This window comes from Diaporthe batatas (genome assembly GCF_019321695.1).
Source record: "Diaporthe batatas strain CRI 302-4 chromosome Unknown Contig00010, whole genome shotgun sequence".
NCBI classification, from domain to species: domain Eukaryota; kingdom Fungi; phylum Ascomycota; class Sordariomycetes; order Diaporthales; family Diaporthaceae; genus Diaporthe; species Diaporthe batatas.
In genome coordinates, this window is record NW_025408557.1 from 1,104,048 (window position 1) to 1,127,157 (window position 23,110).

At 55.7% G+C, this 23,110-nt stretch overlaps 9 protein-coding genes across 9 annotated transcripts; 4 read left to right on the forward strand and 5 right to left on the reverse strand.

Annotated features, from left to right (window-relative positions):
* Position 1: 1 nt before the first annotated feature.
* Positions 2–3,708, reverse strand: KVR01_008717 (uncharacterized protein; the record flags this gene model as incomplete). The annotated part of the gene is made up of 4 exons (XM_044785843.1): positions 2–721; positions 850–1,244; positions 1,420–2,706; positions 3,078–3,708. The coding sequence occupies 4 exons, from the start codon at positions 3,706–3,708 to the stop codon at positions 2–4; spliced, it is 3,033 nt and encodes a 1,010-aa protein (XP_044642484.1).
* A 1,322-nt stretch (positions 3,709–5,030) lies between these two features.
* On the forward strand, positions 5,031–6,561 carry KVR01_008778 (uncharacterized protein). Its single transcript, XM_044787013.1, has 2 exons — positions 5,031–5,639; positions 5,715–6,561. The coding sequence occupies exons 1-2, from the start codon at positions 5,305–5,307 to the stop codon at positions 6,397–6,399; spliced, it is 1,020 nt and encodes a 339-aa protein (XP_044642545.1). The 5' UTR covers positions 5,031–5,304; the 3' UTR covers positions 6,400–6,561.
* On the reverse strand, positions 6,538–7,667 carry KVR01_008741 (uncharacterized protein). The gene is made up of 6 exons (XM_044786834.1): positions 7,569–7,667; positions 7,421–7,499; positions 7,323–7,363; positions 7,131–7,264; positions 6,742–7,064; positions 6,538–6,669 (listed from the first exon to the last, which is right to left on the reverse strand). The coding sequence occupies exons 1-6, from the start codon at positions 7,600–7,602 to the stop codon at positions 6,588–6,590; spliced, it is 693 nt and encodes a 230-aa protein (XP_044642508.1). The 5' UTR covers positions 7,603–7,667; the 3' UTR covers positions 6,538–6,587.
* Positions 7,668–7,975: 308 nt separating this feature from the next.
* On the forward strand, positions 7,976–9,066 carry KVR01_008633 (uncharacterized protein; the record flags this gene model as incomplete). Its single annotated transcript, XM_044791834.1, has 3 exons — positions 7,976–8,069; positions 8,128–8,321; positions 8,392–9,066. The coding sequence occupies 3 exons, from the start codon at positions 7,976–7,978 to the stop codon at positions 9,064–9,066; spliced, it is 963 nt and encodes a 320-aa protein (XP_044642400.1).
* A 111-nt stretch (positions 9,067–9,177) lies between these two features.
* KVR01_008586 (mRNA-binding ribosome biosynthesis protein NOP4) lies at positions 9,178–11,469 on the reverse strand (the record flags this gene model as incomplete). Its single annotated transcript, XM_044787563.1, has 1 exon — positions 9,178–11,469. The coding sequence occupies one exon, from the start codon at positions 11,467–11,469 to the stop codon at positions 9,178–9,180; it is 2,292 nt and encodes a 763-aa protein (XP_044642353.1).
* Positions 11,470–11,655: 186 nt separating this feature from the next.
* KVR01_008621 (condensin subunit YCG1) lies at positions 11,656–18,144 on the forward strand. Its single transcript, XM_044783047.1, has 2 exons — positions 11,656–14,575; positions 14,648–18,144. Exons 1-2 carry the CDS (start codon positions 11,887–11,889, stop codon positions 15,109–15,111), a joined length of 3,153 nt encoding a protein of 1,050 aa, XP_044642388.1. The 5' UTR covers positions 11,656–11,886; the 3' UTR covers positions 15,112–18,144.
* On the reverse strand, positions 15,395–17,995 carry KVR01_008751 (mannose-ethanolamine phosphotransferase LAS21; the record flags this gene model as incomplete). Its single annotated transcript, XM_044784784.1, has 1 exon — positions 15,395–17,995. One exon carries the CDS (start codon positions 17,993–17,995, stop codon positions 15,395–15,397), a length of 2,601 nt encoding a protein of 866 aa, XP_044642518.1.
* Positions 18,145–18,751: 607 nt separating the features above from the next.
* KVR01_008447 (uncharacterized protein) lies at positions 18,752–19,246 on the reverse strand (the record flags this gene model as incomplete). The annotated part of the gene is made up of 3 exons (XM_044790159.1): positions 18,752–18,879; positions 18,952–18,999; positions 19,072–19,246. The coding sequence occupies 3 exons, from the start codon at positions 19,244–19,246 to the stop codon at positions 18,752–18,754; spliced, it is 351 nt and encodes a 116-aa protein (XP_044642214.1).
* A 237-nt stretch (positions 19,247–19,483) lies between these two features.
* KVR01_008737 (uncharacterized protein) lies at positions 19,484–22,322 on the forward strand. Its single transcript, XM_044792803.1, has 6 exons — positions 19,484–19,874; positions 20,067–20,426; positions 20,484–20,794; positions 20,917–21,019; positions 21,081–21,306; positions 21,357–22,322. Exons 1-6 carry the CDS (start codon positions 19,709–19,711, stop codon positions 21,757–21,759), a joined length of 1,569 nt encoding a protein of 522 aa, XP_044642504.1. The 5' UTR covers positions 19,484–19,708; the 3' UTR covers positions 21,760–22,322.
* Positions 22,323–23,110: the final 788 nt, after the last annotated feature.

A 23,110-nucleotide genomic window follows, 5' to 3' on the forward strand; every position in this document is an offset into this window, starting at 1 on the left:
CCTAAAACAGGCTGCTCAATCCACGGTAGTCTGTGACCTGGTTGATAGCTGGAGTAGCGGATACTAGGACCAAGGATGAGGGGTTTTGCTCCTTATCTGGTCGGTTGCGGTAAGACATCTTGATCAGGAGTCGCAGTAAACGAGAGAAGCCGGTAAGGGGATTCCGGACAAACTGGCACTCATCTGCCACTATGTGTTGAAAGTAGAATCCCTTGGGGAAGTCCAGGAGATTAAACTTTGAGAGGAATTTTGCCACTTTTTGAACCTCCTTCCCACTGTCATTAGTGTAAGTAGTCGAACCACCATCGAGCACGTACTGCTCGATTAGCTGTTGTTGTTCCGGACCAGAAACGTGGTGGGCCCTAGCTGTCTGGTTGTGAATCTTGTACTCCTTGCTGTCGAAAATAAACTCGACCTGGCCGTCGTCATCATCATCAACAGGCTCATCCTTATCGTCATTCCCAGGGGCGGGTAAAGGGAAGGCCGACTCAACAGCCTGCTTTCCAGCAGCGCTAGCCGAGAGGTAACTGTTTGCTGTAGCCTTGCGGATAAGCTCCATGCGTTGTGGATCGAGGGGTAGGAGACCATTATGGACATCAAACTCCCAGGGGCCGAACCTGTAGGGGCGCTCTTTTGGCCTTGTAAACGTGACGGCTGGTTCCTTCTTGAGCAAGCGGTGGCTTGCTGTGCTGTATGACCATAGCCAAAGCTTTCGCGCGTTCTGTTGGCCGACTGGGTTAGCTAATACTGGACTGGGGGAGTTGGCACCAAGTGGTGCGGACTTGCTCGCCTCAGGTTAGCACCAAATGGTGCCAACCCCTGTCATGCAAACCAAAGTCCAGTGCTTACCTGTGAGGTTTTCTTCTGGCGCACAGCAATGTCCATCTCCGCAATCAGCTGCTCAGTAGTCATGACCGCCTTCTGTAGCGCGGGGTTATGACTGGTGTTGTTGACGGAACCGTGGTAGACCCGTATGTGGAAAGTGCCATCCGGGAAGTAGTTGCTGATCTCGTTAAAGTGTTGCTCGATTACACTGGCGGGGGCGAGGATCAGTGTAGGCATGACGGGCGGCAGGTCGGTCTCATCGCGTTCAGTGAGGCCCTCATCTGCGATCATCGCCAGGCGATGGTCAAGAGAAAATTTGCACGCCATCGCAAACACTATTGTCTTGCCTGTGCCGACCTCGTTGGCAAGGAGGACACCCCTAAGAGGGCTCTGCTTCATCTCGTGCTCCACAACGACATCTGTCAGATATTAGTATGGTATAGGATACGAGGGTTGGCACCAAAAGGTGCGAAGGGGAATAGGACCGCAGTTGGCACCAGTTGGTGCCAACTGTTGATGGAGGAAGGTCATGAATGTTGCGGTATGGTTGGCACCAGTTGGTGCCAACTTGTGGTCGGGGGGGGGGTGGCTTACCAACTACCTGGCCAGGCTTGAGGCTGTACCCATCAGGGTTTAGAGGCTGGCCATCGGGAGTGTCGCGGCGATCGATTCGCAAGTCGGTATACTTCTCGTCTCCCTCGGCTTCGGGCCGGAACATGCCCAGCTTCTCGAGCGCATCGGTAAAGCTCATCTCGATGGGCAGGCGCGGTGGGATAAGGGCCAGCATGGCATGGCACTGCTTGAGGTTCTCCCGATGCTGCTCATCAGGGCTCTGGCCATCTACCGGTTGGGCGCCCTCTTCAATCGCCAGGTTGGTTACGTCGCCATCCCGCTCCAGCTGGGCCATGTACGCCTCAATACACCAGGTGTCTGGTAGGAGGGCCCGGAATTTGTTCATGATGTCAATACCCCTAGAGGTGGTAACAACCGGCTGCTTGAAGAAGCCGCGCGAGTAAAGCTCCGAGATGAGGGCTAGTACTGTTTTGTGATCGATCGGGGGGAGTTGCTCCATAGGGTCGAGTGCTTTACGGCGGCTACTGGAATTGGATCCCTTACCCGCTGCGGCCTGGGTGATGCTATTGTACTGAGCCACGCGGAACATGTAGGCGGTACGGCGCCATAGCCTGCTAGCCAAGTCGTCAATGGTAGCAGATGAGAGTCCAGTTGAGCGGCCTTCCTTAGCCATTCGCTCCTCATATTGCTTGTGAATACTGATGATCTTTTCTGCGAGGTTCATGACACCTTGTTGTGCTAGGTTCTCGGGTATGGCGTCCTCTGGGTCATCTTCCGCAATGTATTGACCATAGTGCTTTTGGCTTGCCTTGATGTAGCTTCCAATAGCTCTCTCGCCCATACTTGGAGTCTTAGCGCCATCAATCACACCCTTCTTGGCATGGACATGACTGCTCTTCTCGCGCTGACGCACACATGCATGGTATGCCACCACCCCACGAAAGAGGTCATCAAAGGAAAAGCCGTACGGGCGATCCGGGCCCGGGGACTCGCACTTGTAACGCTTAGTGCCAGCATCATCTGGGTGGATTCCGGTAGGGCAGTGCGCAAGGTACTTCAATACGGCCATGTTGGCTGTCGTGTTGAGGTTGATCGAGTTCCGGGGCTCCTTCCCGAGGTCACCATTCCGGATTAGGCATACTGGCTGTTCGGGGTCGTTGATCACAAGCTCTAGGATATGACGCTCCCTGGGCACCGCGAAGCCCGTGACAAGATCGACCATCTGCTGGGTTGCGTTGGCTTGAGTGACAGGGTGTTCCCAGAACTTGGCTGCCTTGGCCCGGCAGAGGGGGCCGAAGAACTTCATCGCTGTCACTTAGTTAGCTCCACGCTCTCTCAGCTCCGGCACCGGGTGGTCGTTGGCACCAAAGGGTGCGAAGTCGGGCTGTCACGAGACCAACTCCATGAGGCCGGCTCTTGCCCTAATTGGCCTTAGGCTGCCACGGCGTACAATCGAGGTGATGGGGTTGGCACCAGTTGGTGCCAACCAGCTCTCAGACCACACGGTATCCTTCCGGGACGGTAATGGGCAAGGCGGTTGGCACCACTTGGTGCCAACCAGCTCTCAGAACACACGGTATCCTTCCAGGGAGGTGATTGACAAGGCGCCTTCTTCCCGAACAGGTTGGCACCACTTGGTGCCAACCGCTTCTCCCAACTCCCCAACTGATAAAACTTACCGAGGCACGTCATGTGCTGGTAGATATGCTTGACTTTGGATACGGCGAGGATCTCGCCGAGGGTCTGATTTCCCATCTTATCCGCGGAAAGCGAGTAGTACAAGGTTACCTGCTTGTATCTCTTGCCGATCCATCTGCTGTTCTCTTTCACTTCTTGCGCCGTGGGCTCGCGAGTGTCCAGGTCGGCAATGGACAACAGGCCGGGCTTGGAAGTGTCCCACCACTCCTGGGTAAAGGGCTCCTCTTTCTCATTCACAACCTCATGGAGCGGCAGGTACCCATAGTTCATAGGCAGATTGTAGTCGATGCACCGGGTGCTCGCCTTCTGTGTGGTCAGGAGGTTCGTCTTCACTTCAGAGGTCAAAATCTCCGGAAACTCCGTGAGGCTCGGTACGGGCGTGAGCGTGTTCGGGTCGCCACCCAAATCGAGGAAGTCTGGGAAGTTCGGTTTGATATCTTTGACAGTCGGAGTGGTAGGGGGCACAGGGGCGGGGCTGCTGGCCGGACTACTGGCATCATCCGCCTGGCTGGCCTCGGCCTTCTTCAGGGCGGCATTCTTGCTTCTCGTCGCGGCGCCCTTCTGGGCTGCTGCCTTGCGCGCCTGCCTCTTGTTGGCTTTCTTAGGTGGCATCTTGAGCTGTTCCTTACGGGTAGTTACGGTCAGCCTCGGGTTGTTGGTTGCTCGCTCGACTTGGCACCGATTGGTGCGGTCGTGCGAGTCTTAATCTCTGGGCAGCTTTGGACAGACAGGGTGATCGAACGGGTGGTAGGAAGAAGAGAGAGAGGGAGAGGAAATTTGGAAAATTCGAGGGGGGAGAGGAGGTATTTATGTTCGTGGATTCTGCCGCCTCGTCCGTTCTCTCACCGCCTTTCCCCTTTTGGGAATAGCCCGGGTGGTCCGTGCACTGACCAAAGCTGGGCGGTGACAGCAGGGTGACGTCACCCACCCGCCAGTTTTTACGTCACCCACCTGCCAGTTTTTACGTCGCCCACCTGCCGATTTTGTAGTACAATGGAAATCTAGTTGAGTGTTTGTCACCCACCTGCCAGTTTTTACGTCGCCCACCTGTCGATTTTGTAGTACAATGGAAATCTAGTTGATTGTTTGTCACCCACCTGCCAGTTTTTACGTCGCCCACCTGCCGATTTTGTAGTACAATGGAAATCTAGTTGAGTGTTTGTCACCCACCTGCCAGTTTTTACGTCGCCCACCTGCCGATTTTAGAAGCAGCTTTGTGATCATGCCAAACAGAAATCAAGAAACGGCCCAAATGAACGAATGATTGCACTCGCCGCAAGAGGTCTACCATTTCTGTGCCGTGCTAGTGAAGGAGCAAAAGCATCGTGCAGAGAATATTCCCAGTGACCCGCGAACCACGGCCTTTCCGCGCCTATCGGCTCCTCAGACCATGGCCAAGATCTGGACAACGACAGGTCGTAATGCAGGGCGATTAGTGCGCATGCAGTAGCAGGGCGTTTTCGGCAGCAAACAACCGCTGTACCTAAGTAGGGTTACAGTTTCCTTCGCATCTGCATCTGACAGACGCCCCATCCCGTACCAAGATCTAGGCGGGAAGCGACCTCACAAACGTGGGGGGAAAATATCGGTCTGCACAGGTCGAGGATGTCTTCCTGCAGTAGACCAATGCCACCGTCGGTTTGGCCAAGGCCGTTGCTTGGCAAATATCGATCGACATGCACTGAGTGAAACCGGTGAGAGGCCACTTGAAGTCCCAGGCTGGAGTCTCTTGGCCCGCACAACCAAGGGGCGCACTGCTGGATTGTCAGCAAGGCTGATGGCCGACCAGCCTCCGTCTTGACCTGCGATTATAATGGTACAGCGGACCAAGGCTCAGCACATGCGACCATATCCACAAGAAAATATCGGATCCCGTCCGCTCTCCTGTAATCAAGCTTGTGAGAGGGCAATTAGTAGTTGGGTCGGTGACGACCAGCGAATCCTGCCTGTTGCATGTAATCAATTTCTTTTTTTGCTTCAATATGATCGTAGACGTGAGTCGTGATGCGTGAGGGTGGTTCGGACGCATGAGACAAATAAGTGCGTGAAGCAGCCCAGGGGGTGGCAGTAAGAAGCCAATTAGGTGCAGCCCGGGTCTTATTCGAGCAGGCTGGTCCGCGTAAATTGAACAACCTCTAATCCAACAAATTCCCAAAGTTCAAGACAGCCGACTTCGACCTGCGACACGTTATTCAACCTCCATTCAAAATGTCGCATGAACCTACAATAGACGACGAGGACTACGCCTCCTCCGAGGATTCAGACTTCGCACCGGAGGAAGCACCAGAGCGCGGCGACGACGCCTCCTCGGACGATGAAGACGAACCCGCCGGCGATGCTGGCGCCCCAGCGCCCGCGAAACGGAAACGGAAAACACAAGCTGGCGATGCCGAGGGTGCAGAGGACGCGGGTTTCGAGAACTCGGGCGACGAGGCGATCATCGGGAGGGGCAAGAAAAAGCAGAAGAGCCGCCAGGCGCAGCGCGACGAGGATGAGGGCGGAGAGGGCGGCTTGATCAAGACGCGGAGCATGCGCGCCGTGGAGTGAGTGCCTGCCGGGCAGCATGTGTTTGGGTGTGTCAACAGAGAGGCAAAGAGCTAACCTGTCGCTCCTCACAGGAAGGCAGAGCGCAAGATCCAAGCAGCGAGTGGGCCGGTGACTGTCGATGTCGACGCACTCTGGGCTTCCATGACAGCCGCGCCCGTCGTTCCTACGAAACAACAGCCTCAGACGGACTCGAAGGGCGAGAACGGCGATGCTGCTGCAGGTCCAGGGGACTCGAACGCACAGGCGGCCAACGGCAAGGATGGCGATCCAAGCGAGATGATCAAGATCAAGCGGACGTACAACTTCGCCGGCAAGGTGCACACCGAGGAGAAGATGGTGCAGCGCGACTCAGCCGAGGCTCGGCTCTACCTCGCGTCCCAGGGCGAGGACGCCGCCGCCGACGCCGACGCCGAAGACGACGAGCCGGACAAGCGGATGCCGCGCAAGGCCTTCCGGTCGGCCTTCGAGCCCGTGGCCCCCGCGGAGCAGGGCCTGCACCAGCGGTCCGACCTGAACCTGGGGATGGCCTCGCGGCTGCAGGCGAGGCAGGACAAGGACAAGGCCAAGAAGCTCAACACGGTGGAGAAGTCGCGCATGGACTGGGCCGGGTTCGTGGACAAGGAGGGCATCAAGGACGAGCTTGCGCTCGCGGGCCGGGCCAAGGGGGCCTTTGCCGACAGGCAGGACTTCCTCGCGCGCAGCGAGGCGAGGAGGGACGAGGAGGCGAGACGGGTCAGGATCGCCTCCAAGGTTTGAGGGTGTACGGTGTTATACTACTACTAACGTGACCTGGTTTTGTGGCTACAAAAATGGTGCATGGATGGAAATACTGTTTCATGGATTATGAGCGGCGCAGGACATCACAAAATGCTTATAGAGATACCCCAGTTTGTAAATAGAAGAACCGCTTGATTATTGCCTCGTGACCCATCTGACCGCCCTTGCTACAGCTTAGACCTGCCCCCAGGGGGCAACAGCGCGATGTCCTGGTACGGCAGGCCGAGGTGTTTGTAAATGTGATGGAACCTAGATTGCAGGTGTCAGTCAGGCGGGAAGCCGGGCGGAGAAACACAGCGGTATCGTCAGAGCAGTGCATACCTGTCGCTTCCAAAGAAGGGCTCGGCCTCTCCCTTGTCGTTCCGCACCCACAGCCAGGGTGCGCCGTATGCACCCTGGTCGAGGGCGGACTTGGTGGCCTTGGTGAGCGCGTCCTTGGCCTCCTGCGACTTGGCCGCGGCCAGGATCTGCTCGCATTCCTCGGGCGAGAAGGCGTCGAACTCGGACAGGACCTTGGCTAGGATGTCGACTTTGGTGAGGTTGAGGTTAGGCGGTGTCCAGAACTTCTTGAACAGGTGTGCCCATGTGGCATGGTACACCTCGCGAGGGTAGTTGGCTTTGATATAGTGCAGAGCCCTCAATGGCTGCGTGTGCTGGTTAGACGATACGGTGTTTGTTTCCTGAATGGTGAGATGTTCACTTGGGCTCACGAGAATGGTGTGGCTCTGCGACATGAGATCATCGGGGAACTGCGTCTCTGGTATGCCCGCGCCGGCTGACGCCCTCCTGCCCTCGTAGAATCCATACTTTGCCTTTGCCTTGTTGAACCAGGGCGGGTTGTTGCCTTCAAGGGGAACAAGTTAGCGCCAGGGAATGGTGTGCTGCTGTTGTTGTCCTCATACCCGAGTTGGCCATAATGCCACCGAGCAAAATGGGGTGGAATCTAGACGAGACATATAATGAGCTACACGTCTATATGGGCGGATATTGGCCAACCTACTCTACTTGGACGCCATGAGACTCGAGAGTCTTCAGGTTCTCGACCAGGTACACGAAGCCGATGTAGCTGTAGAAGGACGCTGGCAGGGCACATGTCAGCAACTGAGCATGCGCATCTTGGACTCGGCGCCAGAACACTGGGCTCTTACCGATGTCGATATAGCAATCTATCTTGCCTCCCATGTTGCTTGACTGTGTTATTGATTCGTCGTCCCTGGTGAATGTCCAAACTCAGGGTTGAGTTGTATGATCGATGTTTGGTACGCGCAGAGAGAAGGCATACACAGAGCAGTCCAAGTATTCCAGGATATTGAGCCTCGGCTGTTTGGGTGCCCGCCAATGCTTCCCCCAAGCGCAACCCACCCCATGGCTTCCCCAGATGATCAGTAATCCAGCACCAAACCGAGGGTCCTTTAACTTTCTTTGATGTCTGTTATTCGCATGCCTCTAAATACGGAGCCTCGTTATTCAACTCAAAGTATGGCTTTTATCTTGTTCAACGAGGAGATAAGCTAGCTTCTCAAACTGAACTGCATCCATCCATAGCATCATCGCCATGTCCAAAGTGAAGCCAGTAGCTCTTGTGCTCGGTGCCTCGAGGGGAATTGGGAGGCAAATTGCCATTGATTTGGCAAAACATGAATATTCTGGTAAGCCTTTGAAAATTGATTGAAATGAATCTATTGCTAAAAGTATTCTCAACCGCAGTCGTAGTGGCTGCCAAGTCCACATCTGACGCCTATTCTACCAAAACGGCCTTCCCGCCAGATCCAAACTCCCCACAGTCTACCGTCAGCACAGTAGAGAGAGAAATAAGGGAAGCCGGGGGCGAGGCCACTGCCTTTGCTGTCGATGTGCGGGACTTCGCCAGCATACAGGACCTGGTCGAGAAAACCATCAAAGTGCATAAACCGTGCCCCCTTCCCAGATGCCCTTGAGCCCAAAGCACTTGGCTGACCAGCATCCCTCCAGCGGTACGGCCGCCTCGATGTGCTCGTATACAACCCTGGCGCGATATGGTGGGCCTCGGTAGAAGACAGCCCCATGAAGCGGTTCCAGCTGATGCAGCGCGTCAACCCGGAAGGGCTCTACGGCGCCGTGCAGGCCTCGCTGCCGCACCTGAAGAGGAGCACCCTGGGGGGCCGCATCGTCATCGTCAGCCCGCCCATATACAGCCGGTTCTTCAGGGGCAAGACAGCCTACGCCATGGGCAAGGTGGGCATGAGCGTCCTCACCAAGGGCCTGGCCATGGACTTTGAGAGGCAGGGGTTGGTGAGGGACGGCGAGGGTGGGATGGCCGTCACGAGCATCTGGCCTGCTGTGTCTGTCGAGTCTGCTGCCACGGCGCAGTTTACGCGGAACAACCCTGACGAGGAGAAGGACCTGCGGAAGCCGAATGTCTTTTCGGACGCCGTGTTGGCTATCCTCAGGGCGCCGGCGCCGCTGGTGAATGGGCAGCTCTTGCTTGACGAGGACTTCCTCAGGGAGCATGCGGGCGTGACTGACTTCTCCAAGTATTCGGTCGTTCCGGGGAGCAACCCGAGGAGGATCATGCCGAAGGAGTTGCCAGATTTAACTGTCAAGGAACAGGATGATGAAGGGAAGAGGGTCGACAGTGCGAAATCAAGAATAGGTTCAAAGTTGTGATGTATAGCAGAATATGATCTGTTTGTTCAATGAATGGATACTTGACTTTTTTGGTGGTATCTCGAGCAAACTTCGAACGTGAAATATCCCATCACAGATCAAAAAATGCGGCTAGCCCTTGCGACCCTGCTTCTTGGTCTTGCGAGCCATCCTCTTCCGCCCGATAATCCTCTGCCTCTGCGCCAGCTTTTCCTTGGCGTCCTTCTTCGTGGACGCGTCGCGCTCATCCTCGACCTCCTCAGCCTCAGCCTCCGCCTTGCCAGCCTTGCCAGCCTTGCCCTTGACGTTCTTGCCCTTGGCGTTCTTGCCCTTGACGTCCTTGCGTCCTTGCTTCTTGTCCTGCTCACCCTTTTCCTGCACCTCGGCCCGCTTCGTCCTCGCCCTCACCTCGTTCGCCTTCCTCCGGCTCACCACCTGCGCATTTTCGATCGCAAACTCCACAATCAGCCGCACCGTCCGGCCTGCCTCGTTCTTGAGTGCATGACCGTTGAGCCAGCGGAGGCCCATGAGCGCCCACCTGTGGCTGGAGTACTCGATGAAACCGTAGCCCCTGCTCAGACCTGCACCGGTGGACTCATCCACCTTCTTGCCGTCCCTGGTCTCGAAGACGACCTTTGCCTGCTTGACGACACCCACACCCTTCTCCTTGCGGCGGTGCTCGGCCTCCCGGTCCTCAGCTCCTCCTCGAGAAAGTTCCTCCTTGGAAAGTGGTGTGCGTTTGCCTGCCTTGAGGTCCGCAGAAAAACCAACAATGGCTTGTCGGGCCAGTTGCTTCAGTTCCTTAGAGGACATGTTCCTGGGCAAGTTGCGGACTGCCAACCGCGTCATACTCAAATGCAAGCTGGGATTGCTCTGCACTTGCTTCTTCCGCTGCTGCAAACTCTGCTCGCGGAGCTTGACCTCCGTCGGGGAGAGTAGCTTGTAGAGAGGAGAGCCACTCGGGATTGTGCCTTCGGAGAGGAGGTATAGACGTCGCTTGTCCTTCTCTTGTCCCTTGCGGGCCGCAGGGCCTGCCTCGGTAAGCCGTGCCGATTCTTCTTTGCTCACCGCAGCAGCCACCGATAGGACACGTCCGTCGATGGTGTAGCGACCGTCCGTGTCGACAGTCTCGTCTTGAAGTACCGAGTGCCTAGCGGTTTTGACGGTTTGTTTTTGCCGTGGGGCATTCCTCAAACAAGCCTTGAAGTCATCCTCCTTGATGAAACACACAAAGCCAGTGCCAGCGGGTCGCTCCGTCGCTCGGTCTTTCACGATCCTGGCGTACCTGATGGGGCCGAATTGCGTGAAGTGCTCTTTCAAGGATTCATCTGTGGCCGTAAAAGGAAGATTGCGGATGAAAACAGTTGTGGAGTTGTCCGTGAGGCGTTTGGGCTTCTCCTCTACCTCCTCTTCTGATTCTTCTGCGTCGCTCGAGACATCCTCGCCCTCTTCGTCTTCGCTGTCATCGTCCTTGTCGAGGTCTGCTCCGCTTTCCTCATCCTCTTCTTCGTCGTCGTCTTCTTTGTCCTCGGAATCGAACTCTTCCATCTTCTTCATGAACATGGCAAGATCACGGTCCTCCTCGTTCAAGTCTTTCATCTCCTCGTCCTCATCGTCGTCTGCGTCGGCCTTTTCCTTCTTGGACTTCTTGGACTTAGGCTTTGGTTCGTCCTTAGGCTTTGGTTCGTCCTTGCCCTCATCTTCCTGCTCCAGACCCTGTTGTTGTTGCCACTCATCTTTCGAGACCGCCCAGTCCACAGCAATGGTTCTCCCGTCGACATCCTTGCCGTTCATCTCCTCCATTGCACGTTCCGCATGCTTCTTCGAACGGAAGGTGACAAAGCCAAAACCCTTGAGCTTCCCCTTGTTGTTTGGCAGGTCAGAGAACTTAATCTTTCCATATTTGGCGAAGGTCTTGGCGAGCTGTTCCGAGCTCTTGATGCTCCAGGGCAAATTTCGAATGATGAGCTTTGGAGCCTTCTTGGCCTCGGCCATCTCTTCCTCCCGCTTCTTCTTCTCCTCTGCAATGTGAGACTTCGCAGCGCTGTCACCTCCCGCACGGTGTCGCGGTTCGGCAACTTCAAGCTTCATGCGGCGGCCGCCGAACAGTTCGTTGTTGAGCTTCTGCTTGGCTTCGACGGCATCGTCGGCATCGGTAAACGTGACGAATCCATAACCACGGGATTCTTTCGTCTTCGGATCGACAACGACAGTGGCGTGCTTCACAGGATAGTGTTGTGAAAAGTAGTCGGTCAGGGACTCAGCCGTCGCCGAGGGCGGAAGAGACCTCACGAAGAGGGACCTCCGCTCCTCGACTCGGCTCTTCTTCGACGGCGGGCCATCCTGGGTTTTCGTAGCGGTGCCTTTCTGCTCGAGATCGGCTTCCGCCTCCCTGCGCCTCTTCTGCCCCGTTGATTTGGCCATTTTTGTGTTTGCGCGGAATTTGGGTGTGTTTTCTGCCGAAGCTGTAAGAGGGGAGGAAAAAGCTTGGGCGAGGATTGGGGTATGTCCAGAAACTTTTCCCGATAAGCAACCGCGCTAGCTTATCGGGGGTGACACTTGCCGGGGTAACCCACGCCCGCATTCTTTGTGTTGACACAACAAGAACGAGCAGAACCTCGACCGCGACTGTGAGCCGGAACGACCGAGGAGAAACGAAGGGTGTGTCGACTCTGTCCCAGGCGGCCCTTTCTGCACGCACCTCCTCGTCTGACCGATTCCAATGTACTATCGTCCAATACTTAGTTGTTTACCAATCTAGCGACCCTCCGATCCGCAAGCAACCTGAGTGCGCGATCCCCTCCTGCATAGCTTCACATCATCGATTTGAGCCCGCCAGCCATGCCCCCTCGTACATCAACACGGTCGGGCCGCGCCTCGACGAGGAGCTCGGCCGCCAACACGACCGCACGCGCATCGCGTGCATCATCCGCCGTCGCCTTCGACGTCCCCGAGGAATCCCCAGACAATGAGCTTCGAACGCAGGTCGCCGCGGTCTTTCGCGAGGCCCAGAGGAATACCGCGACACACCGAAAGTCGGCCGTCACGCTGCGCAAGCTACAGGAGGCATGCTGCTACGAGCCGACCAGTGCCAAGAAGGCCACGGCGGGCGACTTCGACGAAGACGACTTCAACACGGAACTCATTCGGTGTGTTCTGCGCATCATGCCCGTGAGGAAGAGCGAGGCCGTGGGCGAGAGGACCATCCGGTTCGTCGGCGTGTTTATGCGACACTCCATCGACAAGGACAACGAACTCGCAGGGGACGTCGACGAAGACGCAAGCACAATGCCCGAGACACCGAGCACGAGGCTCACCTCCAGACTCATGGACGCCATTTTGCCGCTGATGATGGCCAAGGACAAGTTTGTCAGATACCGATCCACCCAGCTCGTCGCCCACATCGTAAACTCCCTCGACGCCATCGACGATGATCTTTTCCAGAAGCTTAGGTATAGTCTGCTCAAGAGGATTCGCGACAAGGAGGCCATGATCCGCGCCCAGGCGGTCCTTGGCCTCGGCCGTTTGGCAGGAAACCAGATCGAGGCCGAGGCCAACTCCGATAGCGACGGAGACGAGGCGAGCGGCTTGCTGGAGAAGCTCCTTGAAGTGCTTCAAAATGACCCAAGTGCAGATGTCCGACGGTCACTGCTTGTCAACCTACCGATTTTGCCGAATACGTTGCCATTCTTGCTTGAGCGGGCAAGAGATCAAGACGCCATGACCCGTCGTGCTGTTTACTCCCGTCTCCTGCCCGCACTTGGTGACTTCAGGCATCTGTCACTTTCCATGCGAGAGAAGCTTCTGCGCTGGGGCCTCCGAGACCGAGATGAGACAGTCCGTAAGGCGGCTGGTAAACTTTTCCGTGAACGGTGGATCGAGGACTGCGCGGGTGCCCCGCCGTTGAATGATGACGGGCAGCCCACCGAGCTGCCTGCGCCAAGCTTCGACGGTCTGCTTGAGCTCCTTGAGCGTATTGACGTGGTCAACTCCGGAGTCGAGAACGGGGTCGGCCTGGAGGCCATGAAAGGTTTCTGGGAGGGTCGCCCGGATTACCGGGAGGCTGTCACGTTCGATGACAATTTCTGGGACACTCTTTCCGCCGAGTCTGTATTCATGGCCCGGAGTTTCAACGAGTTCTGCAGGAACGAGGGAAATGGCAAATACGAAGAGTTGATCGAAGAGAAGCTGCCTGAGGTTACGAAGCTCGGGTTCTATCTCGAACGATATGTCAAGGTTCTCACGGATGCATTGAAGAGGATAGAGCAACGGGAAGAGCCTGAAGACGAGGAAGATGAGGAGGACACTGTGGAACAAGAGTTCATCGTGGAACAACTCCTTCACATCGCATTGACTCTCGACTATTCCGACGAGGTTGGGCGCAGGAAGATGTTCTCGCTGCTCAGGCAAACGCTGTCCATTCCCGAACTCCCCGACGAGGTCACGAAGCTCACCGTCAATGTCCTCCGAGATATCTGTGCACCCGACAATGCGGGTGAGCGGGAGTTCTGCAGCGTCGTTCTCGAAGCGGTGGCAGACGTGCACGATACGATTCTGGACGAACCCAACGATGACGAGAGCTTCCACTCTGCCCAATCCGAGGTCGATGAAGATGAAGAATCTGCTAAGAGCGCAAAGCACGACAAAGAAAACGATCTGACGGAAGAGGAAGCTCATGCCAAGGCAGTCAAGGAGATCGTCATCAACATGAAGTGTCTTCATATTGTGCAGTGCATGCTCACCAACGTCAACGGTAGCCTGCAGGAGAATGACCACTTGGTATCTATGCTTAACAACTTGGTGGTGCCAGCGGTCCGCAGTCACGAAGCACCTGTGCGAGAGCGTGGTCTGCTCTGTTTGGGTCTCTGCTCCTTGCTTGACCGGTCTCTTGCTGAGGAGAACCTGACGCTATTCATGCATTTCTTCAGCAAGGGCCACACTGCGCTGCAGATCACAGCCCTGCACATCCTGACGGATATTCTCAATGTCCATGGATCTCAACTTCTGTCGAACAACCCCAACTTACTCAAGGTCTATGTCAAGGCTCTGAGGTCAGGCGCCAAATCACCTGAGGTACAGGCTGTCGCCACCATTGCAGCGTCGAAGCTTCTTCTTGGCCGTGTCGTCACAGACATTGACGCCTCCGCGGAACTGCTCAAGACACTTGTTATTGCCTACTTTGAGCCAGCAAGCTCGCAGAACCAAAGTGTCCGACAGGCGCTCAATTACTTCCTGCCGGTCTTCTGTTACTCGCGTCCTGATAATCAGGATCTCATGCGATCAGTGGCACTCGACGCCTTGCATGCATTGTACAACGTCAGAGAGGGTCTCGAGGATGATGATGCGGACGTCGACGACGAGATGGTCAGCTTGTCGACCATTGGAGCTTGCTTGGTGGATTGGACAGACCCAAGGAAATGCTACTCCCCTGATGCGGGCGCCGACGCGGAAAAGAAGACCAACATCAACGGTGATGTCCATCTCGAGTTCGCGAGGAACGTGCTGGAGAGACTGGACTCCAATTGCAGCAGTAAGTGCCCCAGCAATATCAAATTCATGTCAATATCATTTTCACGTGGTCGCTAATACCAGCGTATCACAGAGGACGAGAAGAAGGTGGTTGCCGCCCTCCTTGGCAAGCTGTACATCTCGCCGGCTTCCACCGAGGAGAAGCTGCGCGAGCTTTACGCCGAGGTCTCCGACGCCGTGGAGACAAACCTCATATCAGATACCACAGGCCGCAACGCCCTCTACAAGATCCATGTCAGCCTCGGCAAGATTGTCAACAACCTCGACCAGCAAAAGGAGGCGGGCTTCCGGAGATCCACTGCTAGTCGCAGCGTGTCTCTGGCGCCGGAGCCCGCAGGGCCCGAGGATCGGACGATGGTCGGCCAGGAGCCGCGGATCAAGGAGGAGGACGAAGAGGAAGACAACGAGTCCAGGCTCGAGGCCGACGATAGTAACGATACGGTCAGGCCCAAGTCCGAGGATGCCACGGAGGCTGGGGACGGAGACTCGCTAGTGAGCGAGCTGCTAGACGACGACGGCGACACTATTATGGGCTGAAGTAGTCTGGGTTGAGCTTGCATTACGGTCCTTATGACTTTCTTTATTTCGTGTCTATGCCTACCTGCCTACGGGTGTTGGGATCAAGGGTTGGTCGCAGCTGTACTTGGTTCGGGGCGGAGGTCGGATTCTTCACTGTGTTGATGAGAAACGCAAATTGATTTTATGCACAAACGAAACATCTTCCACACTCTGCCACAGATAAGGGTAGCCAGGTATCAAACATCTATGTGGATCTGATCTTGGTTCTCCGAGCTAAGATTCATATCCTCTATGTGATTAGTTATTGCCTTGAGCCTAGCCAGTACAAAAGGCCCCCTAATCCTACATTTGCAAATATATGCTGCCCCAGGCTCCACGCCATGCAATAAAGATATTTGGGCGAGAAGACCGTCCAGATAAACAAATGAGTCCTCAGCGCGGTACAGGCCGCCATCACAGACCCCACACTCGCAGCCGCGAACACAGTCAATAGCGTCACATGCCGCCTATACACGCCCTTCTCGAGACCAGCCTTCCTCTTCCGCACCAGCAGCACGTTGGTGGCAGACACCCAGTACAGAGGGCCGGCCCAGTTGCTGACGAACGTGAGCACGCCAACGGTGAAGACGTCAAAATTCCGGACGCCGTTGTACGCGCTGGACAGGTCGACGCTGGAGATGGCGTTGGTGCCGCCGAGGGCGAAGAAGGACATGTACTGCAGCAGGAGGGAGGTGGTCGAAAGCTCGGCGAGGGAGAGGTCCTGCGCGGCGAGGAACTTGTACTGGACGTCAAAGAGGAGGAACAGCGGGATGTTGGTCGCGCGGGACTGCGTCATGGCCAGCAGCGTGTACAGGTGGTGCAGAGTCTCGACGGCCGAGGAGCGCCGCGAGACCTTGCGGCCGGTGGCGACGAAGAGCACCACGCACGCGGCGCCGAGGCCCAGCCCGACGAATACCGCCTGTGCGCGCGAGACGAGCGGGATGCCCTCTGTGACGCCCACGAGGGACCGGGCGAACCCGGTCACGAGCTCGGGCGCGTCCTCGTTGGTGAAGGCGAGCTTGAAGGTGAAGCCGGCGAGGACGACGGTTGTGCTCCCGAAGATGGCGAGGGAGGCGGGGAGGCCGTCGAAGCCCTGGAGGAGCGCGCGGTGGATCCAGAGGTAGGTGATGCTGATGAGGGCCCAGAGGCGCACTGGCTCGGTGATGATGAAGGATTTGACAATGTCAGGCTCTCCGGCGAACTTCTGGCCTGTCTGGTTCCAGCCTCTGATGATCCGGGTCATGACGGCCACGGTGGCGACTGCTACTGCTTGTCCTACTGCCGACTTTGAGGTTCCGTGGAAGCCTCTGCAGCTGACGAATGCGAGCCAGGCTGTTGTTGCGTAGTACCAGAAGTGATGCTCCTCTTCCACGTAACTGCTGGCAAACATCATCACGCCGTATGCGATGGTGACGACTGTCAGCGGCAGGGCTCTCACTGACAGCCTGCCAGCGTTCAAGTACGTGGCATACACCGCCACTAACGTAGCTGAAATGGCAGCTGCTTGGCCAAGGGTGAGCCTCGTCATATCGTAATTACTGGCCATGCTGCTCAGGAGGCCTTGAGCATTTCTTAACCAGTCCGACGTGGTAGAGATCCATACATCATCTACGTCGCCCGTGCTTTTCATGGCTCGAGCGGACTCGACGATTTGGCGCCACCCACAGGCCAGCTTTTCAACCTCGTCTTCCGGCTGTAGGCAAGTGTCACCGCCACTCTCTACCTCGAATAGATACCCTCCGAAAGTGGTCTTTATGATAGCCAGTATCTGCTCAGCGTTGCGCATGAGAATCTGTATCTGATCGGCCTTGTTAGACCAGAACGGCAGGAAGTCCACAATGAATGCGCCCAGGTTGTTCTTGGGCACCGGAAAGCCGAGCAAGGCCCCAAGTGTAGGAGCAAGATCAGATTGCTCCACAACAGAGTAATACTGGAAGTCCTCTTGAACGTCCATTGGCACCTCAAAGGCGGTCTTCAACGTCTTCATTTTTGGGGATATGAAGACTAACGCCGGAGAGGTCTCGCCAGGCGCCGAGCCACCATGATTTCCAGCATCATTCATTCCATGGTCTCCCAGTAGCACCAGAAGCGTTGACTGGAGGTGAGGCTGAGATTCGATTGCGGCGTAAATCTGTTCCACCATACCATCCATCTCAACCTGCTTCGGAAGCATGTTCGAGCTGCGCGGTCCCCCTTTGTGACCTATGTGATCTAGGCCGAGGTAATGCAACACCATGGTGCTCCAATCGTCATTCTGAAGCTCACCTGGGACGTGTCTTGTGACATTGTTGTCCACCTCGGTGAAATCAGCGACGAAGAAGCTCGACGTCCCGTCCGCACGGTCGAAGACGTTGGGAAACAGCTTCAGCCAGGTGTCGTCCCCATACATGAGCAGCTTGCCAGTGTCCTTTGCCTTCATCTGGGCGAGCCATGTATCCTGAGAAGCCAGGGAGGATGACTCGTCTCCTTCATCGATGTTCAGTATGACGTCGAGAAAGGAGGGAATCGAGCCTGTCGTTATGGCCTTGATGCGCGGCATGGTGACGGTGGGCGACGTCGCGTGTGCGGTGAAGGGAATGGCACAGCCATCGCGTATCAGGGCTTGAGTATATCGAAAGCCGGAGCTGGGGGAGTAGACAAAGTCACTCCGCAGGGCATCTACAACCATGAAGACGACCCGGTCGAACGGTGCAGCCGGTGGGGGCCCATGCTCGGTATTATCGTAAGCTGCCAGGCCTGGGAGCAGTGGTTTGTAAGGGAAGAATCCTGTCGCGAATACAATGATCGCGACTGGTATCAGGAGGTTCGCTGCGACGAGCAGGATGGTCGAGAGAGCCGTCGAGCCATTTCGAGGGCCCTGCATCTCAGGCGCAAACCGGGACCGACCAGCGCGAGGAACAGAGCAGGCCGAAGGTGTTATTAGAAAGAAGTAGCGCTAAACAGGCTTGGAACGACACTCCATTGCAGTCGCGAGGGGTTCGAGAGTGATGTGTGCACAAAGTTGTCTATTGGCTGGCTCATGTTATTATGGTGAGCTGTGGTTCTGTGCAGCTAGGCGAGGCCAGCTGGACAGTGGACAGTTTGGTAGAATTGGCGATCCTTCATCAGCCTTGCATACGAACCGCTGCCCCAAATCCCGCCTGCACCCCTGTCGGTGTGGGGATGGCCAAGCCCCTAGTGGAGCGGGCGCTATCCGAACGCCCCTAGCTTCCCCAAACTGTTCCGCCATCTTTTTGACTGGCAAAAAAAAAAACACAGGATCCCGAGCGGTAGATGCCTGAATCTCTCTCCAAGGAAAACGCCTGATATGATTCCCCATATCAACCCTGAATTTTCCCTCTGTCTTGTTAGATTATGCCACAGATGGTGACCCATAGCAGATAGAAGTCCATGGCTTCTTGTAGTGTACCTCTTCAAGCACTACCACACAGCAGCTTGGGAACCACTGCACCACCCCTCATGGAGTCCACTCGAGAAGTGTAGTGTACTCGGCGCTCCTCCACCAAGCCGTTCGAATTGGCGGACAATAATCGTAGAAGTCTGGTTTTGGCTTTCAGAGGGCCTCTTGACTGGAGCGCAAGGGACTTATACGCCTTGATATCACTGTCACCCATTGCCCTCACCTCTTCTTGTTCCTGCGCTCCCCGAACTTGGGAAAGACAATGTTTGATTTTCGTCCTCGTCTCTTCACGATCTTGCCCTTGGTTTTTGACTTTGTTGTCTTTGACTGCTGGTCGACTTCCATGGCTGCTGAAAGCAAATAACAAGGTTAGTATGGTCACTCTGGCAGACATGTCATGTGCTGCCCATCCAACTCACTGTCGTCTTGCTTTGTCTCGTCAACGGTCTTGTTCTCCTCTGTTTCAGCTGTGGTAGAAACAATGTCAGCTTTGAGCCATGCCTCCCAGCATTATACCTGGTGTCTGGACCCAGACATACCCTGCTCGGCTACATCCTTCATGGCCTTCTCAGGCACTGGCTTGGGCTGCGATGCGATCTCGAGAAGCCGTGCCGACAGGCGTTGTTGCCTGGCGGCCTCTACTGGGCCAAAGACATTCTTCTTGAGCCGCTGGTTGTTGGCCTTAGTGACACTTGATCGTTGGGACTTGGCCATTTTCGCTTCGTGAGTGGTGAGTGGTGTGGTTTGGGGTTGTTTGCACTCGTCATGGGGCGTTTGCACGATTATGCAGGCTCTCAAATCCGTGCCAGAACGCCGGGAAATTTCTCGAGGCTGATGTCCGAGACTACGATAAGCAGCCTTATCAATTTGGCCACCTTGACCGCCTTCTTAGCTGGGACAGACGACGACGACCAGGCGAGTGCAAGCCAAAAGCACGCTCACTCTATGAACCTCTACTGGGTTGGGGCTCGGCTAAGGAGTTTCTAAGCTAGATGTGCCCATTTTCGCTCCGCAACCCTCTACACGCCTCAGTGTGTCCCTTGCCTTCCAGCTTGGTGATGGCCGTAGGCGGTCCATCTTGACTGTTGTCGCGCTGCTTGTAGCGCTTTCCCTGGCGCTCCGTTGATCGCCCGCTCTTTCCATTCAGGCAGTGCACGAACGCCCCCCAAGGCCACCATGGATTCAAACACTTCGCTGCCTACGCCTGAGCAATACCGTACCTTGGTAAAGCGTCTCCAGAGCAGTAATTTCCTCCTCAACAAACAACTACAGCACATCTGTCTAGTCAACGGGTTACGAACATCGGGGGTCAAAGCTGAGCTGCAGCGGCGCATCCTTGACGGTAAGTGTCTCCTGTTTTCCCTTGACGACGCTCCTCCCACACCCAAGTGTTTGCCGTGCCTGGCTGGGTGTCACCTGCCAACTTGCACATCACATCCACACCACGTCATGCGGCACCATGCGGCGACGAGGCTGCGAGGAGAGATGGGTGTTCGATCGTCCAAACTCGAAGCTGACTCGGCCCCTCGTACAGCACTCGAACGAGCCTACTCGTCAGGCGACCCACGGGCATACCGCGACATCGAGGCAAGCATACAACGCGAGAAAACCGGCGGTTTACCTGCACCACATGAAGCCCTCCAATCACCCCTGCCCGGTCCCAACAGTGCTCAAAGCCTGTCCCCAAACATGAATTACGGCTACCAGAATGGCTACCCTGGCTACGGAGGCGTCAATGGTCAGCGGTCGCATCAGATGCCTCCTCAGGGTATGTTTGTGTCTGGGCCTCCTGTACCTCGTCCTGATCGCGTGCTGAGCGTCCAAGGATTTCATTTTAAACCAAGCCCCTTCTACCAAGTCATGGGCAGGATAGGACAGGTTCACACCTGTGAAGGCAAGTCCCCAGGCTCCGCCACCCATGCTTTGCTGCTCTGCTAACGGTCAGTGTCAGTCATGCAAAATCACAGAAATTGCACCAACATCCAGATCAAGGCCCAAGACAACCCACTCCTTGCGCGATGTGTCACTGAGAAAGACATGAGAGTGTTCGTATTCTGTGCCGCAGGCAACCAAGGCCCGCAAGACATCGCATTCCCACATCAGTCTGAACTGAAGGTGAATGGTGGTGACGTCAAGGCCAATCTGCGAGGCTTGAAGAACAAGCCAGGCTCTACCAGGCCTGTTGATATAACGGATCTTCTTCGGCTCAAGATCCCCAATTACGCCAATAATATCGAATTCACCTACGCGTTGACCCAGAAGGCAGGTAACACAGCCTCTCGGAATAACGTTCAAGTCAGGCGGACCCGTCTTCGCCCAGCTTTGACGTCTTCACATGTCAAGGTCGCGACAATATGTGCTAATTCGCTTCTGTCTATCTTTAGAGATTCTACCTTGTGGTTAACGTCTGCAAGACGACTCCTGTGGACAGCCTCGTAAGGAACATCACTGGCAAAAGGATCTCAAAAGCCTCGGTCCTGCAAGAACGTGAGCACGACGTGATTACCTGACTTCGCCCACTGGTTCTTGGGCTGACACCTCTCTATAGTTACGAGGAAAGCACATGACGCGGAGATTGAGATGTCCTCCCAGGTCCTCTCGCTGAAGTGTCCCCTTTCGTATATGAGACTTGTCACGCCGTGCCGCGCGACGACATGCACTCATGTACAGTGTTTTGATGCCACCTCGTATCTTCAGCTACAGCAGCAGGGCCCGCAGTGGCTGTGTCCTGTTTGCAGCAACAGCGCACCTTATGAGAGGCTCGCAATTGACGAGTAAGTGATGCGTCTAAACGCTGCATCGAGACACGACTGACCCTGCTCAGGTATGTGAGGGACATCTTGGACAGGACTTCTCGGACCGTGGAACAAGTCGACATCGAGCCTAACGGTAAATGGAAGGCCCATGGCAGCGTTGAGGAGGAGCTAGAGCAAGAGCTACAACATGAAGCTTTTGCCATCGACGACGACGACTTTGTCATCTCGGAGAGCAGTTACGTCGGCAACCGCGGGACAAACACACCCAACACCCTGGCTCCAACCACCAGCACTCCGACACCAGTCACTGCGGCCTCTCGCGAAGGCTCTTCTATGCCGAGATCGGGAGGCAACAAACGTACCCACGAAGTTATCGACTTGACGCTATCAGAAGACGAGGAGCCGCCGGAGCCGCCGCGAAAGAAGGTGCAGTACGGGGCCGGCTCTGCCTACTCGTCGTATCTAGGCTAGGCCTGATGGCAGGCAGGAAAGACAGGCCTGCAGTCCGTGTACATTGAGGACTGGCGTATCTTAATGAATTTCGTGGCCCATTGCTACTTCGCCATGGGCTTATTCTATCGGAGGGAAAGGAAGATCTCACTCTGGCATTGCATGGCGTTGGAGGACAGGATGAAAATACCAAATATCATGTGGCTGAAATGAGCTTGATTGGACAGGCCGAGAGAGGCCCCATGGAGTTTAGATGCACCAGAAAGCACGGTAGTCAGAGGGGTCACTTGTGTTGTAAAGTACGGGCCGTGGCAGTGAACGTCTTTTTTGCTCTTAATAGGAAATCAAAGAGGCAATTCGTGATGCTTTCCACGGGATGATGATGGGGCCGCTGCTACTCTTTACTTTCTCGGCGGGTCTTGAAAATGAGAAGAGGCGTGGGTCTATGTATCTCTCTGTGTATGACTGTAGGTATGCTTCTCGTACTTCGGAGATGCACGACCAGGGTTATTTCGGCGGAAGCAGCGGGAGCCATGTCACCATCTCTCGCGAGGACCCGCAACAGCTTTTAAGGTACCCGCAGAGGCAGGATGGGTGGATGGGTGGGTGGATGGGGTCGTGGGGAACGGACAACGGCGAACCGCAGCGGCCCTGGCAGTGCAGTGCAGCGCAGCGCAGCAGCAGCACAAGACCACAGCATGGAAGCCGCAGCGAATCTGCAAGGGCAAGATTGATGCGATGCAAGCGAAGTCGATCACAAGGTGGACAAGTCCGCGACAGCGACAGGCGCATTACCGTTCGCGGTAAATTTTGACGTGTGGGTTTTTTGGTGATGTGATATTTTTTCCTCTCTTTCCTTTTTTTCCTTTTTGCTTTTTCTTTCCATCTTCGTGTTTTTTGTTTTTGTCTCCGCCATTGGACAAACAAAGTAATCATGCATATTTTGGACCCTAGATGGCGTTCAATACTTCCAATGTAATACAGTAAAAGGCTGGCTGGGTTTGGCAGTTTATTAACGCGCGGCAGTCAGAATTGGGTTAACCCGGCTGGGCAAGCAAATACCAGGGGGGAGGAGACACGGGAGTAACAGTTCTTCTATCTACCTGCTGCTGCTTATTAGGTTTGCCACTTATCAAGAAGCGCCCTCCGTCACACGACAACCTCCCCCCGGGGGCAGGGCAGGGCAGGGCAGGGTAAGGGCCTGGACTATGGTACTGTGTGGCATATCAGAGTTGCGAGGCGGTCGCGGGTCGGAAAGCAACTCCAGACAATTTTGTGGCACAGTGGAGAGGACCGAAGCAGCCAGGATGTAACGCGAGTGTAGCAGCCAGAGGGTCGGCCATTGGGGAAGGCAACACCGAGGCAGCGAGGC

Excerpts from the sequence above, each read along its gene's own strand:
- KVR01_008778 (XM_044787013.1), top strand. The coding sequence starts at position 5,305 with ATGTCGCATGAACCTACAATAGACGACGAGGACTACGCCTCCTCCGAG. Across the intron at positions 5,640-5,714 it reads CGGAGCATGCGCGCCGTGGA|GAAGGCAGAGCGCAAGATCC; the intron begins GTGAGTGCCTGC and ends CGCTCCTCACAG.
- KVR01_008741 (XM_044786834.1), bottom strand. The coding sequence starts at position 7,602 with ATGGGAGGCAAGATAGATTGCTATATCGACATCG. Across the intron at positions 7,500-7,568 it reads AGATTGCTATATCGACATCG|CGTCCTTCTACAGCTACATC; the intron begins GTAAGAGCCCAG and ends GTGCCCTGCCAG. Across the intron at positions 7,065-7,130 it reads CGCAGAGCCACACCATTCTC|CCATTGAGGGCTCTGCACTA; the intron begins GTGAGCCCAAGT and ends CAGCACACGCAG.
- KVR01_008621 (XM_044783047.1), top strand. The coding sequence starts at position 11,887 with ATGCCCCCTCGTACATCAACACGGTCGGGCCGCGCCTCGACGAGGAGC. Across the intron at positions 14,576-14,647 it reads ACTGGACTCCAATTGCAGCA|AGGACGAGAAGAAGGTGGTT; the intron begins GTAAGTGCCCCA and ends AGCGTATCACAG.
- KVR01_008737 (XM_044792803.1), top strand. The coding sequence starts at position 19,709 with ATGGATTCAAACACTTCGCTGCCTACGCCTGAGCAATACCGTACCTTG. Across the intron at positions 19,875-20,066 it reads GCAGCGGCGCATCCTTGACG|CACTCGAACGAGCCTACTCG; the intron begins GTAAGTGTCTCC and ends CCCCTCGTACAG. Across the intron at positions 20,795-20,916 it reads CCTACGCGTTGACCCAGAAG|AGATTCTACCTTGTGGTTAA; the intron begins GCAGGTAACACA and ends GTCTATCTTTAG.